Source organism: Coregonus lavaretus (genome assembly GCF_964263955.1).
Source record: "Coregonus lavaretus genome assembly, chromosome: 23".
Classification (NCBI taxonomy): Eukaryota; Metazoa; Chordata; class Actinopteri; order Salmoniformes; family Salmonidae; genus Coregonus; species Coregonus lavaretus.
Window position 1 is genome coordinate 11,209,927 of NC_140010.1, and position 16,712 is coordinate 11,226,638.

The following is a 16,712-nucleotide window of genomic DNA, read 5'->3' on the forward strand; positions in this document are numbered from 1 at the left end:
CCGTCATCTTGAACTTCTTCCATTTTCTAATAATGGCGCCAACAGTTGTTGCCTTCTCACCAAGCTGCTTGCCTATTGTCCTGTAGCCCATCCCAGCCTTGTGCAGGTCTACAATTTTATCCCTGATGTCCTTACACAGCTCTCTGGTCTTGGCCATTGTGGAGAGGTTGGAGTCTGTTTGATTGAGTGTGTGGACAGGTGTCTTTTATACAGGTAACGAGTTCAAACAGGTGCAGTTAATACAGGTAATGAGTTTAGAACAGGAGGGCTTCTTAAAGAAAAACTAACAGGTCTGTGAGAGCCGGAATTCTTACTGGTTGGTAGGTGATCAAATACTTATGTCATGCAATAAAATGCAAATTAATTACTTAAAAATCATACAATGTGATTTTCTGGATTTTTGTTTTAGATTCCGTCTCTCACAGTTGAAGTGTACCTATGATAAAAAATTACAGACCTCTACATGCTTTGTAAGTAGGAAAACCTGCAAAATCGGCAGTGTATCAAATACTTGTTCTCCCCACTGTATTTGATGAGTGATATTTATCTCGCCCTTACAGACTTACTTTTCATGTTTTTGTTATCAATCAAATCTGTTTTGTGTTTAACATGTGGTCAGTGATACATGGATAGCAATAGCTTATATATAAAACAACCTTCATACATTTTTATTCTTTAGTTTTACATTAGAAAGACACATTCAGGGTGACATTTGACAACATAAAGAAAGCTGTCCTGATGTCTAAACAACATCATGCACTGTATTTCAAAACACGCTTGGAATGCAACAGATGTATAACTAACCCACATTCATTGTTGTTGCCCTCTTATGGACATCATACAATGCGAGGCTTTGAAATAAAACTATTGGGAGTAATACAGCCTCAACACCACAGACATTAACAACTTAGGGACCGTTTCATGAGAAGGACATTTTTTTTATCTGAATTTCTCTGGGTCTACTATTCCTTTTTCATAACCACCGCTTAAGCTTAAGGGTGGCAGATAGCCTCGAGGTTGAAGCGTTGGGTCAGTAACCGAAAGAAGAACAAAACAAATATGTTGCTGTGCCCTTAAGCAAGGCATTTCCATTACACACTTGTGTGTAACAGGACAAATATAAGCACCCCCCCTTATTTGTTTTATGCGACAGTTTAGTTAACGTGTTAATGTCTCTTTTTGCTACACACGTCTTTACAATATATCCCTGTCTCACCACAGTGAGGAGTAGTTAAACTGAACTCTTAGTAAATACCTCATGCGGGTCTGGGCAGGGTTATAGACAATGAACTCATTGTAGAGGAGGGAGTAGCCGCCACCTACTCCCACCCCGGTCTTCATTCCTGGCCCCATGGGAACTGTCACTCCATCACTGAGAGAACCACAGAACAGAGAGAGAGAGATGAGACAATAATGAACAATGGAAGACTCAAGCGAGACATTACAACATATAAGACGGAAAGCTTGATTCATGTTCAAGTAAAACTACTAGTAATGTCTCAGTTACTTAGTTATAACTAATCTGTGTTAGAGAAAACCAACCAAACATTTACAGTGAGTGAAACTCACAGTGTGACAGCGTTCCTGGGGTCTGGGCTTGTCTGTCCAAGGCCCTTGGTGCTGTGTTTCCCTGCAGGTAGTTTGGCAGCCTCGCAGTCAGCTGCTAACAGCTCGTTACTGTCACCCAGGGCCACCTGTTACCAAGACAATTAATAAACAGATGATCTGTTACCAAGGGAGTACACACATCACATTGCATCACACAGGGATACAAGTCATTTGTCTGTAATGTATTTTTCATTATGTGTGGGACCCCAGTAAGACTAACTGTCGCCATCAGGGTCAGCTAATGGGGATCCTAATAAATCAAATAAAAAATGCCAGTTGTATGGAAACAAACACTTCATATGGATTAGATCATTTCCAGAATGGTTCTTCTCAAGTTCGAAACAATGCATTTGTGTAGAGGAAAAAATAACACTACAAATCTCACACCTCGCTCAGCAGTAGGAGTCCAGTTTTGTTGCGTTGATTGGCAAAGCAGTAGTTGGCACTTTTCGATGACATGTCAGCAAAGTAAATACCTTTGCCAAACTAGGAGAAAGAAACAGTTGTCATCGCCCTGTTATGCAGCAGGTAAACATGTGCCATTTAATTTCAGTCATATTCTCTCTCACACCATCTCACCATGTATCCAGTGACGGGAGCCTCTGGAGGGGCCACTCTGAGGCCCTGGCTGAGGATTCCAACCCAGTTAGACAGACGAGAGCCATGCCACAGCAGTGTCCTGAGGGACACACACACAATAACAATGCAGAACACACCCTGAAAGAGAACCATTCACCACGGGTACCATTTCATTGAGCTACTCTGTAGCAGTAATGTGCTTTCAATGTTACAAACATTTTAAACTGTGTATTTCTCAGTTATTTTAAAAGCCCTTTTAAAGTGGCATCGGACAGCCTGTGTAAGCAGACAATAAAACATTAGGTACCTGTTGTGTAGTTGTGAGAGGAAGCCGTTCTTCTCCCCCTCCCTGTCCACAGAGAAGATGTCCAGAACAGTCATGGTGAAGTCCGAGTGAGTGGGAGCATGGGTTGTCTGGAGATATCTCTCAACCACCTTCAGAGAGAAAACAACAATTAGGCAGTGGAGGGAAGAGACCTGATCAATTTGTACAGGTTTTTGTTCCAGCCCAGCTGTAACAGACCTCTAAACCACACATGAACATACTTTGAGTAAACTCAACCAAAGCACAGGTGCTCACCTGATACTCTTGGCTACAAGAGGACAGTGGCTGTAGTTGGCACTGGAGGGAGTTGTACTGTCTGTCCAGAGGATGCTCATCACCATAGGCACTGGACTGGACCATCTTCACTGCTATCTGGATGTCACTCAGTGCCTGGAGATAGACAACACACTGTCAAACAGACTGCAGACGGCGTGATTCTATACCCAACCAACACCCAGCAATTTCAATTTGTAAGAACATTTGATTGAATGGTAGGATTGGCAGGTAACAGTACTCAAATAAGTCATGCTCACTTCTAATAAGGCAATTTTTTCCTTCAGCTCCTCTTCTGAGCTGATAATTGGGGGAGTTCGCAACCTGGGAAAAATATAATAAAAGTGTTATTTACCATGTCTGGACACATGCCAGTGGATAGAGCAGCTTGAAATACAGAACATTTATTACTGACCCAAAGTCATGGGGGATGCGTGTGTAGAACTGGTTGCATGCCTCCAGCAGCTCTCGGTTGCTTCCCTTTCTCTTCACACACTCCTCAATCTTCTTCAGGGCTGAGTAACCTGCACGGATCTGCTCTGTTGTAAGCTTGCCTACAGAGAAGAACAACCGCAATGAAAAGGTACAAAAACAATGTCACATTTATTTTGTCTGTTATTTTGACTGTTACACATACTCACCGAGAGGAGCTTTTCGGGTGTCAAACTTCATCTCCAGCACACATTCCTCCATGGCCTTGATGTCACAGATCAGTTCGAGAAGGGACTGGACCTTCACATCCAGCTTGGAGGGCTTTTTCTGGGACAGAGACTCAAGCTGGAGCTGGGGCTCTTCCTGGAAAAGGAGGGACACTGGTTAGACACAGACTCACCTGCCTGAAGCTGTAGAGCAGTGGATCAATAAGGTCAGAGGGGTGGGACAGAAGATATGGAATGGAGAATTAATGAATGCAGAACAGGGGGATATTTTTTAAAATGTATTTAACCTTTATTTAACCAGGTAAGGCAGTTGAGAACAAGTTTTCATTTACAACTGCAACCTGGCCAAGATAAAGCAAAGCAGTGCGATAAAAACAACAACACAGATGGGGTAAAACAAAACATAAAGTCAAAAATACAACAGAAAATATATATACAGTGTGTGCAAATGTAGCAAGTTATGGAGGTAAGGCAATAAATAGGCCATAGTGTAAAATAATTACAATTAGTATTAACACTGGAATGATAGATAGATGTGCAAGAGATGATGTGCAAATAGAGATACTGGGGTGCAAATGAGCAAAATAAATAACAATATGGGGATGAGGTAGTTGGGTGGGCTAATTTCAGATGGGCTGTGTACAGGTGCAGTGATCGGTAAGGTGCTCTGACAACTGATGCTTAAAGATAGTGAGGGAGATAAAGAGTCTCCAGCTTCAGAGGTTTTGCAGTTCGTTCCAGTCATTGGCAGCAGAGAACTGGAAGGAATGGCGGCCAAAGGAGGTGTTGGCTTTGGGGATGACCAGTGAGATATACCTGCTGGAGCGCATACTACGGGTGGGTGTTGCTATGGTGACCAACGAGCTAAGATAAGGCAGGGATTTGCCTAGCAGTGATTTATAGATGGCCTGGAGCCAGTGGGTTTGACGACGAATATGTAGTGAGGACCAGCCAACAAGAGCGTACAGGTCACAGTGGTGGCTAGTATATGGGGCTTTGGTGACAAAACGGATGGCACTGTGATAGACTACATCCAATTTGCTGAGTAGACTGTTGGAGGCTATTTTGTAAATGACATCGCCGAAGTCAAGGATCGGTAGGATAGTCAGTTTTACGAGGGCATGTTTGGCAGCATGAGTGAAGGAGGCTTTGTTGCTAAATAGGAAGCCGATTCTAGATTTAACTTTGGATTGGAGATGCTTAATGTGAGTCTGGAAGGAGAGTTTACAGTCTAACCAGACACCTAGGTATTTGTAGTTGTCCACATACTCTAGGTCAGACCCGTCGAGAGTAGTGATTCTAGTCGGGCGGGTGCCAGCAGCGTTCGATTGAAGAGCATGCATTTAGTTTTACTAGTGTTTAAGAGCAGTTGGAGGCTACTGAAGGAGTGTTGTATGGCATTGAAGCTCATTTGGAGGTTTGTTAACACAGTGTCCATTGAAGGGCCAGATGTATACAAAATGGTGTCGTCTGCGTAGAGGTGGATCTGAGAGTCACCAGCAGCAAGAGCGACATCATTGATATACACGGAGAAAAGAGTCGGCCCAAGAATTGAACCCTGTGGCACCCCCATAGAGACTGCCATAGGTCCAGACAACAGGCCCTCAGATTTGACACATTGAACTATCTGAGAAGTAGTTGGTGAACCAGGTGAGGCAGTCATTTGATAAACCAAGGCTATTTAGTCTGCCAATAAGAATGCTGTGGTTGACAGAGTCGAAAGCCTTGGCCAGGTCGATGAAGACGGCTGCACAGTACTGTCTATTATCGATCGCGGTTATAATATCGTTTAGGACCTTGAGCGTGGCTGAGGTGCACCCATGACCAGCTCGGAAACTGGATTGTATAGCGGAGAAGGTACGGTGGGATCTGTTTGTTAACTTGGCTTTCAAAAACTTTCGAAAGGCAGGGCAGGATGGATATAGGTCTGTAACAGTTTGGATCTAGAGTGTCACCCCCTTTGAAGAGGGGGATGACCGTGGCAGCTTTCCAATCTCTGGGGATCTCAGACGTTACGAAAGAGAGGTTGAACAGGCTAGTAATAGGGGTTGCGACAATTTCGGCAGCTAGTTTTAGAAAGAAAGGGTCCAGATTGTCTAACCCAGATGATTTGTAGGGGCCCAGATTTTGCAGCTCTTTCAGAACATCAGCTGTCTGAATTTGTGTGAAGGAGAAGCGGGGGGGGGGGGGGGGGGGGGGCATGGGCAAGTTGCAGCGGAGGGTGCAGAGCTGGTGGCCGGGGTAGTGGTAGCCAGGTGGAAAGCATGGCCAGCCGTAGCAAAATGCTTGTTGAAATTCTCGATTATTGTAGATTTATCGGTGGTGATAGTGTTTCCTAGCCTCAGTGCAGTGGACAGCTGGGAGGAGGTGCTCTTATTCTCCATGGACTTTATAGTGTCCCAAAACTTTTTGGAGTTAGTGCTACAGGATGCAAATTTCTGTTTGAAAAAGCTAGCCTTTGCTTTCCTAACTGCTTGTGTATATTGGCTCCTAACTTCCCTGAAAAGTTGCATATCGCGGGGGCTATTCGATGCTAATGCAGTACGCCACAGGATGTTTTTGTGCTGGTCAAGGGCAGTCAAGTCTGAGGAGAACCAGGGGCTATATCTGTTCTTAGTTCTGTATTTTTTGAATGGGGCATGTTTATTTAAGATTGAGAGGAAATTACTTTTAAAGAACAACCAGGCATCCTCTACTGACGGAATGAGATCGATATCCATCCAGGATACCTGGGCCAGGTCAATTAGGATGGCCTGCTCGCTAAAGTGTTTTAGGGAGCGTTTGACAGTGATGAGGGGTGGTCGTTTGACCTCGGACGCAGGCAATAAGGCAGTGATCGCTGAGATCCTGGTTGAAGACAGCGGAGGTGTATTTAGAGGGTAAATTAGTCAGGATGATATCTATGAGGGTGCCCATGTTTACGGATTTAGGGTTGTACCTGGTAGGTTCGTTGATAATTTGTGTGAGATTGAGGGCATCTAGTTTGGATTGTAGGATGGCCGGGGTGTTAAGAATATCCCAGTTTAGGTCACCAAGCAGTACGGACTCTGAGGATAGATGTGTAGATATGTAGATGATTGAGAGATAAAACCCTGACGATATGAGGAAAGTCTGAGATTATTTATTCCTTGCCTTTCCATTGGCACTGTAGTCCATAAACACCATGTCATATTTTCCAGCCACCTTCTCAAAGTTTGCCCGGTGTGCCCACTCGTTCTTGGTCTTATCCAGAAACCTACATCAAAACACAAATGAATACATTCTCCTCTTAGCAATATTCACTTAGTTTAAAAATGTAGCTTCCCCCCCCTCATTCAAACACCCAATATCACTCAACTCCAACACAACACCCCCCAGCCCACTTACTTTTTCTTGAAGACATCTTTGGCTTGAAGAAGATCTCCACCACAGGAAACTAGATTGTTCTGTCCAACCTTACCAACTAAAGAGAGATTGCACCATGTGTTAGAAAACACTACTTCACAATATCAAAAAACATTTGGGAAAACAAAGACATGAACCCACCTCGTCCCCATCTCAACCACACGCTGTAGGCCTTGGCACTGTCATCCTGAAGTAGCTGGATCAGGAAAAATTTGTTGTTGTTGAACTGAAGATTTGTCTGTGAAACAACAAAAACATCTCCCTTACAAATCATTTAGCAAATACACTCTTTTATGTAGTTACTATGTCGTTATGTTTTTACCTGGTTTAACATTACGTCATATACGTCATTTCCTTCACTGTAGACATGGGCCTGTGAGGAAAAGAGAGGGTTTAGAATTGATGAGAAGGGAATAGTCTTGAATACCCGACCCTAGGCAACAGTGACTAGGGACTCTTTTGGCATAGAGGAACTATGTCACTGCCTACATCACTACTTTATCCGCTTGAATAAAATACTAAATAGTAGCTAGCATGATGGAGATCAATGGAGGTTATTTGTAATGAGTGTTTTTCGTAAGTGGCTAGTTTGCATCAACTACCGTCACAAAAAAACACTGCAATGGTTTTGCCTGCAAACTTTGGTTTTGAATCACGCTATTCATTAAAATGCAAATCAATTCATAACATTTTTGACATGCGTTTTTCTGAATTTTTGTTGTTGTTATTCTGTCTCTCACTGTTCAAATAAACCTAGCTAAATACAATATCTTTGTGCTAGCTACCCAACGTTTAATCATTGCTGCGTTATGAAAGGTAAGCTTGGCTTCTTATATGGTGTTGAGTTAAGCTTAAACCATGTATTTAGATTGTAGGTAGGTATTGTAGTTTGGTATTATAGGTAGCTTACTCCGGTAGTTATTGTAGGTTATTATTGTAGGTAAGGATTTTTATTCGGCGGAGCCCAGGCGAAGCACGAGGCTAGCTTACCCACTACCTGGACCAATAAAGCTAGCTAGCTAGAGGGTAGCTACCGGTAACTTTTAGCAACTGTGGTTAGCTGTTTCCAATGTTATTTCATGCTTGAGAGTACCTGTGATTGAGCCAGCTAGCTGCTACCATTCAGCTGTTTTTCTAACCTCATCCGAGGCATTAACGTTAGGTGGTTGGTAGCTGCTGTACTTAATTACAGCTACTGATAACAGTCTGCTGTAGCTTACAACAATTCTAATTTCTAAAGTGGAAGTTGGGAGAGTTTTATTCGGGTGGTTCAGTGAAACAATTATAGTTTCTGAGGTGGAAGTTGGGAGAGTTATATATTTATTTATTTTTTTGGTGAGGGAGGCCTGCTCTCTCCTTTCCCTGATGTTCAGTTCATTTCATCCCGATCTCCTCTGCATTATTGTAGCCATCTGTTGCAGCCTGTCAACTATGCCTCTGCCTATCCCTGTTCTCTCCTCTCCGCACAGGCTACACAAACGCCCCACACCGCGTGGCTGCTGCCTCTCTAACCTGGTGGTCCCTGCACGCACCCCACACCTGGAGTTCCAGGTCTCAGGCAGCCTCTGGAACTGCCGTTCTGCTGCCAACAAAGCTGACTTCATCCCAGCCTATGCTAATCTCCAGTCCCTCGACTTCCTGGCGCTGACGGAAACATGGATTACCACTGAAAACACTGCTACTCCTACTGCTCTCTCCTCATCTGACCATGTGTTCTCGCATACCCCGAGAGCATCTGGTCAGAGGGGTGGTGGCACAGGAATCCTCATCTCTCCCAAGTGGACATTCTCAATTTTTCCCCTAACCCATCTGTCTATCTCCTCATTTGAATTCCATGCTGTCACAGTCACTAGCCCATTTAAGCTTAATATCCTTGTCATCTATCGCCCTCCAGGTTCCCTTGGAGAGTTCATCAATGACCTTGACGCCTTGATAAGTTCCTTTCCTGAGGATGGCTCACCCCTCACAGTTTTGGGGGATTTCAACCTCCCTATGTCCACATTTGACTCATTTCTCTCTGCCTCCTTCTTTCCACTTCTCTCCTCTTTTGACCTCACCCTCTCACCGTCCCCCCCTACTCACAAGGCAGGCAATACGCTTGACCTCATCTTTACTAGATGCTGCTCTTCTACTAATCTCACTGCAACTCCCCTCCATGTCTCCGACCACTACTTTGTTTCCTTTTCTCTCTCGCTCTCCTCCCACACTACTCACTCTGCCCCTACACAGATGGTAATGCGCCGCCGCAACCTTCGCTCTCTCTCTCCCACTACTCTCTCCTCTTCCATCCTATCATCTCTTCCCTCTGCTCAATCCTTCTCCCTCCAATCTCCTGATTCTGCCTCCTCAACCCTCCTCTCCTCCCTTTCTGCATCCTTTGACTCTCTGTGTCCCCTATCCTCCCGGCCGGCTCGGTCCTCCCCTCCAGCTCCGTGGCTTGATGACTCATTGCGAGCTCACAGAACAGAGCTCCGGGCAGCGGAGCGGAAATGGAAGAAAACTAAACTCCCTGCCGACCTGGCATCTTTTCACTCCCTCCTCTCTACATTTTCTTCATCTGTTTCTGCTGCTAAGGCCACTTTCTACCACTCTAAATTCCAAGCATCTGCCTCTAACCCTAGGAAGCTCTTTGCCACATTTTCCTCCCTCCTGAATCCTCCCCCCCCCGCCCCCCCCTCCTCTCTCTCTGTGGATGATTTCGTCAACCACTTTGAAAAGAAGGTTGACGACATTCGATCCTCGTTTGTTAAGTCTAATGACACTGCTGGTCCTACTCACACTGCCCTACCCTATGCTTTGACTTCTTTCTCCCCTCTCTCTCCAGATAAAATCCTGCGACTTGTGACTGCAGGCCGCCCAACAACCTGCCCGCTTGACCCCATCCCCTCCTCTCTTCTCCAGACCATCTCCGGTGACCTTCTCCCCTACCTCACCTCGCTGATCAACTCATCCTTGACCGCTGGCCATGTCCCTTCCGTCTTCAAGAGAGCGAGAGTTGCTCCCCTTCTCAAGAAACCAACACTCGATCCCACTGATGTCAACAACTACAGACCAGTATCCCTTCTTTCTTTTCTTTCCAAAACTATTGAGCGTGCCGTCTTTAGCCAACTCTCTTGCTATCTCGCTCAGAATGACCTTCTTGATCCAAACCAGTCAGGTTTCAGGACTGGTCATTCAACTGAGACTGCTCTTCTCTGTGTCACGGAGGCTCTCCGCACTGCTAAAGCTAACTCTCTCTCCTCTGCTCTTGTCCTTCTAGACCTGTCTGCTGCCTTTGATACTGTGAACCATCAGATCCTCCTCTCCACCCTCTCCGAGCTGGGCATCTCCGGCGCGGCTCACTCCTGGATTGCGTCCTACCTGACCGGTCGCTCCTACCAAGTGGCGTGGCGAGAAGCTGTCTCCGCACCACGTGCTCTCACCACTGGTGTCCCCCAGGGCTCAGTCCTAGGCCCTCTCCTTTTCTCCCTATACACCAAGTCACTTGGCTCTGTCATATCCTCACATGGCCTCTCCTATCATTGCTACGCTGACGATACACAACTAATCTTCTCCTTTCCCCCTTCTGATAACCAGGTGGCGAATCGCATCTCTGCATGTCTGGCAGACATATCAGTATGGATGACGGATCACCACCTCAAGCTGAACCCTGGCAAGACGGAGCTGCTCTTCCTCCCGGGGAAGGACTGCCCGTTCCATGATCTCGCCATCACGGTTGACAACTCCGCTGTGTCCTCCTCCCAGAGTGCGAAGAGCCTAGGCGTGACCCTGGACAACACCCTGTCGTTCTCCGCCAACATCAAGGCGGTGACCCGCTCCTGCAGGTTCATGCTCTACAACATTCGGAGAGTACGACCCTGCCTTACACAGGAAGCGGCACAGGTCCTAATCCAGGCACTTGTCATCTCCCGTCTGGACTACTGCAACTCGCTGTTGGCTGGCCTCCCTGCCTGTGCCATTAAACCCCTACAACTCATCCAGAATGCCGCAGCCCGTCTGGTGTTCAACCTTCCCAAGTTCTCTCACGTCACCCCCCTCCTCCGCACACTCCACTGGCTTCCAGTTGAAGCTCGCATCCGCTACAAGACCATGGTGCTTGCCTATGGAGCAGTGAGGGGAACGGCACCTCTGTACCTTCGGGCTCTGATCAGTCCCTACACCCAAACGAGGGTATTGCGTTCATCCACCTCTGGCCTGCTGGCTCCCCTTCCTCTGCGGAAGCATAGTTCCCGCTCAGCCCAGTCAAAACTGTTCGCTGCTCTGGCACCCCAATGGTGGAACAAGCTCCCTCACGACGCCAGGACAGCGGAGTCACTCACCACCTTCCGGAGGCATTTGAAACCCCACCTCTTTAAGGAATACCTGGGATAGGATAAAGTAATCCTTCTACCCCCCCCCCCCAAATTGTAAAGTGGTTATCCCACTGGCTATAGGGTGAACGCACCAATTGGTGAGTCGCTCTGGATAAGAGCGTCTGCTAAATGACGTAAATGTGCCCTTGAGCAAGGCACTTAACCCTAATTGCTCCTGTAAGTCGCTCTGGATAAGAGCGTCTGCTAAATGAATAAAATGTAAATGTAAAATTAAAAGTATAGACTGATAATTTCTTTGTCAGTGGGCAAACGTACAAAATCAGCAGGGGATCAAATACTTTTTTTCCCCTCACTGTACATGGTAGATTGTGTCAGAGGCATGTGACTAAAACACTTTCAAACAGAAACCCCACATTGAGAACTGTGACCTAAGTTTGTCTTAAAAAAGCTCACAGATGTCTAGGTGACAAAACCACAGAGAGGTGTGAGCATCATATGTGAATGTTTCAGTTGCCAGTCTAAAGAAAACATACAGTGTACTGTACCTTGCCGACTTTGGCTTTGCATTCTGAATCAACTGGAGCCTTTCCTTTCATGACCACAGTCTTCACAATCTCTGCACAACATAAACAGCACCGTTAATACACAACACATCAATAAGACGTCTGACATGAACAACAATTATGAAGAGCACATGAACACATTACAAAGAGCCAATCGACACAGCCCCTTACATTACTGTATCACACATTAACAAAAATAGATACCATGTCATAAAATCATGGGTATTTCTAGCATAGAATGCACTTTAGACAACACTTTAAATTATAAAAATGGAAGGAAATGCCGGAACCTTTGCTCTCCGCTTCATCCACGGGCATCGCTTTACTTTTCTTCTGGCTCCTTCCCTCACCCCGCTTCTTCTTGGCATTTGGCTGCTCCTCCATTTCCTCCTCTTTAATCTGGACTGGACTTGCATCTTGTTGGGTTAAATCCACTGCATCTCCTCCATTTAAACTCTCTACAGGGGGATAGCATGTGTTGGTTTGTTGTAGGTAACACACATACATAGACACACATTATATACACATTACCAACTGACCTGCTTTCAGTGTGTGAGAGCGTATTTTCCTCTTGTACTTGGTTACTGTGTTGACCTGGACCATCTTCTTCAAGTCTACGTCATACACTGCCCCAGAGCCAAAAGTCAGGGAGACCATTGTGTCTCCAGAGCTGAGGGCTGAGTCTAGCTGGGCACATGCTGATGGTGGGTATGGCTCCCACTGACCCTCATCCCCCTTCCACTGCCACACTGAGGAGAGAACAGTCACAGAGAGGTTAATACAACAACGCAACAGCCGCTGTGGACTAGACATACACGTTTTTGCATAGCTATGTTTCAGTCAAACAGAGAGGTATGAAGCTTTATAGCCAATCAATGGTGTCACAACAGACTTTGAGTCAAGCTAACTTTTCAACAGTTATCAGCTGCCTGTGAGTTGTTTGTTAGTAGCTAACTAACGTTAGATAAGCAAAGTTACATGCAACCTAAGTGTAGCTAGCTAGCCAGCTACCTCGAGCCAGCAACAACAAAGCTAACGTTAGCTTGCTAGCAAGCACTAACCTGTCTTGGACGGAGCCACTCCATTTTCTGATGCTACACATTGAGATGTGTTCCTGGAGCTTCTTGTGCGTCTCATGTTTTACAATGTTTATGTCACTTGCCAAATAATAACTTTTTTTTTAAGAACACTTAAAAAATTGAGACAGATGCAGACTAGAAAGTGATGCGTGCCGGAAATTCACCCAGCTAGCATCTCTTTTGAGATACGCTGTGGGCTCAGCAATAAAGGTTCCGCCTTAGCATTTTCCTAGTGGGAAGTATTTTGTAAACGTACACATGTGATCGCGTCTCATGTTGTGTCAGCTAGCTATTTAGTATAGTTACTATTTCATGTAGACATTTGGGATTGTTAAATCGAAGATATGGCTTCTCGGGCTTATGGTGCGTGTGTCCTTTATCAAAGGGTGGTTGCTGTGAGGATAATGTACAGGGTATGTCTTGTTTTTGCTCTTCCCACACTGTCATTGATCCATTCTCTCAAATGGCCCTTTTCTTCTGTGATCCATCCTTCATTTTTTGTGACCTTGAAGTCTGATTGACGACTCACCATCTTTATTAATAGAGGTTGTGAAAAATGATATTGAGAATGTTAATGTCAGTTATGTCTCGAATAACTTGTCTTTACCCACAGGCACTAAGTGCAGCAGTGCATCCCCAATCCCATGCAGACTTCCTAAAAGGTGCTCCCCACAGGAAACACCCAGGGGTGACCAATCTGAAGACACTGTGCCTGCCAGATGAACTCCAGAAAGCAGCACAAGCTATCATTCATGGTAGGAGATTTTACGTCCTTATCTCAATAGTGTTACTTATTGCCATGGTATTGCTTTTGAGTAATACAATATCACGAGACAGTGTTACCATTTAGTGACAGTATTATTCTTGTATTTTGTTCTCCCAACTTGCAGGCACAGAAGTGAGTGGGTTGTTTGACAAAGCACGCAGTCTCACCAACTTCCTTTGGAGCAGGAAGAGAGCGCCTGAGGATGTAACACTGAGGGAAAGAGCCATGGCCCTGGAGAAGAATCTGTGGGAGAAGGCAAAAGAGAAGGGTGGAGGTGACAGACTTAATACAAATGGATGTTAAAAGATAGAAAGGGGCAGAGATTTGGCAGTATGGAATGTTGGGAGTGAGGGAAAGGTGAAATGGATGAACGACTTCCAGAAAAGTGTCTTGCTCAAGAGGACACAAGATGGAGAAGATGTGGTAGTGTGAAGTTAACGTCTGTTTTTATTTCAGATGTAGACGTTCAACTGCTGGAGACCCAAATCACAAAGAAAGTGCTGTCCAATCTCAGGAAGACAACATACCACTGGTCCCCTATGAGGTAGCTGTGTGTTTTCCTCAACTGTGAACATCTCTGCTTGGTAAGCTTAAAGTAGTATGTAACTTAGTATTTCTGTCTCACTCTTCTCTTCTGTCTCTCTGTCCTAGGTACGATGAAGAGTTGGGTGTGGTGTACATGGCTGCTAGGCTGGCAGGTGGCTACGCTGCAGTGAAAAGAGCTCTAAATGAGGTAAAATAACCAGTCTTACCACACACTAACATGCTTTACATACAGTCTGATCCCCTCTTGCCAACAGTGGGACCATTGCATGACCCTCTCTCACTTTTTTTCATCACTCTTTCCAGATAAAGAAAAGAGATCCCTCCTTCTCCCCTCATTCTCTCCTGGACTTTGGTTCAGGATTAGGAACAGTTGTCTGGTGAGGATCAGAACAATAACACAATTTCAGTTGTCTGTCTGTGTAGTGAGACTTCACATTAAGATTCTCCTTCCTTTTCTCCCAGGGCATCACACTCATTTTGGGGTGAAACGTTGAAGGAGATGGTGTGTGTCGACAATTCTGGGGCAATGAACACTATAGCTGATCGCCTTCTCAGAGGTATGCACGTCCAGTCATTCATGTGAATGTACAGGGAGCGAGACAGAGAATTACATAATCATTATACTGTTCTTTGTTGAGCAGGCGGCAGTGAAAAATATGAGCCTGTCATCAAACAAGTCTACTTCCGTCAGTTCCTTCCTGTCTCCCCTAAGGTTAGTCAAGTTACCTTCATTGTGTCTGATTATGTGAAAGACTAACAATGTGATGGCATTAGTGATGATGCGGTGTTATATTTTCAGGTGCAATTTGATCTGGTGGTGGGGGCCTTTTCTCTGTCAGAATTGGCCAGTCAGAAGGAGAGGGAAGATGCCATACTCACTTTGTGGAGAAAGACCAGCTCTTATCTGGTTGGTGAAAATTTTCCATCAAACCCCATCCATTATACAATAAGTAATATTACCAAGAATCACCCCAACCTCTTTTCTTTGAACTCTGCTCTTGTTGTAGGTGCTGGTAGAAAATGGGACCAAAGAGGGCCACCAGATACTTATGGATGCCAGAGACATACTACTTAAGGTCTCACTCTCTCAAACATATACTATAGTCATCTGCTTTTAATATCTAAATACATGATAGTCATTGAAAGTAAAATGATGCCTTTATTACTCTAATCCCAGAAACAAGAAAAAGCAGCCCATGACCCTAGAAGACCATCTGTGTTCGCCCCAGTATGTTATTATACATTAACCACCTTATAATGCATTCTGACGTCTCATTCGCCAGTGTATTTCACCCATGTTTGTTTTTTGTCTGCTTTGTTTTGGCAGTGTCCTCATGATTCACCTTGTCCAAAGCTGGTCCAACTGCCCTTAGTACCCTGCAACTTCTCTCAAGCCTACAGCCCGCTCCCTTTACCTGGGGTAAGAGATCATTCTGAAGGATCTGACTGTATTTTCTGGCTGTAGGCCTACTTGACCATGTGTTCATGAGATAGAGGGGTAGATCAGCGATAAAAGTATGAGGGATAGTTGTGTCCTCTGTAGCTCAGCTGGTAGAGCACGGCGCTTGTAACGCCAAGCGCTTGTAACGCCAAGGTAGTGGGTTCGATCCCCGGGACCACCCATACACAAAAAAAAAATTATGCACGCATGACTGTAAGTCGCTTTGGATAAAAGCGTCTGCTAAATGCCATTTATTATTATATTTATTTATAGTTGGCGTAACATTGAATGAATGCAAGATAATCTGGCCTGTACTATTCTTAGTCCTGTTATTTATTTCACAGGCCCCAGACCGACTGACCGAGAGGTTCAGCTACCTGGTTCTGTCCAGAACAGACTGGGCAGGTGGAGAGGGTAGTGGAGAGGGGCTGGACTGGGCCAGGCTCACAGCACCAGTGCTGCGCAGGCCGAGACATGTTCACTGTCAGGTCTGCTGCACTAGTGGAGAGCTTAAACGGGTTGTGGTGACAGCCCATCGACATGGCAGGTACGTTGAATCCTCCAACTAGCATCATTACACTTCCACTGTCCAAGTTCAACTGCATGCATGACTGATTGTATCTTTTCCACACAGAGACGTGTATCGCTGTGCCCGGAGTAGTGATTGGGGAGATCAACTGCCAATCATTCAGCCAGAGGACGACACAAGTAATTTAGACTGACCAGTCAATGCCATTATGAATGGAGATAAAACCTGAACGCACCAGGAAGGATGACCTTCGAGGGTGTTTCTGTGAAATCAACTGTTCCCTTCATAGACTGATCAAAAACGGGTTGACATCCATCAGGCTGAGGATAACTGACATGACATGGAACACCAACATTGATTCAAGCACAACTCTCCTTCTTAAAAGGTCTGTGGTTGAGATTGTTAATGTGAACAGTATGTTCAGTATGTTCAGTATATGACTGTCAAGGACACAGCAATAAAAGTGTATGATTTGTTACATCCTGTGTTTACTAAGTGAATAAGTGCCACACACATTCATCTTACTTTGATCAGAACCCCACCCTCCGCTCACCACTGTCCATAAATTGCATGTTGTTTCCTGTAATGGGGAAGAACATATTTACTTTGTAAATAGAACTTAATAAACAGTGAAGTTCAAGTGCTCA

The 16,712-nt window shown here is 45.2% G+C and overlaps 2 protein-coding genes across 2 annotated transcripts; one reads left to right on the top strand and one right to left on the bottom strand.

Moving 5' to 3' along the window:
* Positions 1–643: 643 nt before the first annotated feature.
* parp2 (poly (ADP-ribose) polymerase 2) lies at positions 644–12,977 on the bottom strand. The gene is made up of 17 exons (XM_084139908.1): positions 12,766–12,977; positions 12,244–12,453; positions 11,995–12,162; positions 11,687–11,757; positions 7,151–7,201; positions 6,970–7,066; positions 6,811–6,886; positions 6,577–6,679; positions 3,427–3,580; positions 3,201–3,339; positions 3,046–3,109; positions 2,768–2,902; positions 2,495–2,622; positions 2,188–2,287; positions 1,996–2,094; positions 1,570–1,694; positions 644–1,372 (listed from the first exon to the last, which is right to left on the bottom strand). The coding sequence occupies exons 1-17, from the start codon at positions 12,839–12,841 to the stop codon at positions 1,213–1,215; spliced, it is 1,956 nt and encodes a 651-aa protein (XP_083996034.1). The 5' UTR covers positions 12,842–12,977; the 3' UTR covers positions 644–1,212.
* Positions 12,978–13,006: 29 nt separating this feature from the next.
* mettl17 (methyltransferase like 17) lies at positions 13,007–16,712 on the top strand. The gene is made up of 14 exons (XM_084139909.1): positions 13,007–13,196; positions 13,397–13,538; positions 13,674–13,823; positions 14,006–14,093; positions 14,201–14,282; positions 14,399–14,472; positions 14,558–14,652; positions 14,737–14,807; positions 14,895–15,002; positions 15,103–15,171; positions 15,273–15,323; positions 15,423–15,515; positions 15,881–16,083; positions 16,171–16,712. The coding sequence occupies exons 1-14, from the start codon at positions 13,128–13,130 to the stop codon at positions 16,256–16,258; spliced, it is 1,383 nt and encodes a 460-aa protein (XP_083996035.1). The 5' UTR covers positions 13,007–13,127; the 3' UTR covers positions 16,259–16,712.

What these genes read in the sequence shown, in the direction of transcription:
- parp2 (XM_084139908.1), bottom strand. Translation starts at nt 12,841, where the DNA reads ATGAGACGCACAAGAAGCTCCAGGAACACATCTCAATGTGTAGCATCA. An exon ending in AGTGGCTCCGTCCAAGACAG is followed by an intron (nt 12,454 to 12,765) that starts GTTAGTGCTTGC and finishes TTCTCTCCTCAG; the next exon opens with TGTGGCAGTGGAAGGGGGAT. An exon ending in ATGACGTAATGTTAAACCAG is followed by an intron (nt 7,067 to 7,150) that starts GTAAAAACATAA and finishes GTTGTTTCACAG; the next exon opens with ACAAATCTTCAGTTCAACAA.
- mettl17 (XM_084139909.1), top strand. Translation starts at nt 13,128, where the DNA reads ATGGCTTCTCGGGCTTATGGTGCGTGTGTCCTTTATCAAAGGGTGGTT. An exon ending in AGCACAAGCTATCATTCATG is followed by an intron (nt 13,539 to 13,673) that starts GTAGGAGATTTT and finishes CCCAACTTGCAG; the next exon opens with GCACAGAAGTGAGTGGGTTG. An exon ending in GGCAAAAGAGAAGGGTGGAG is followed by an intron (nt 13,824 to 14,005) that starts GTGACAGACTTA and finishes TTTTTATTTCAG; the next exon opens with ATGTAGACGTTCAACTGCTG.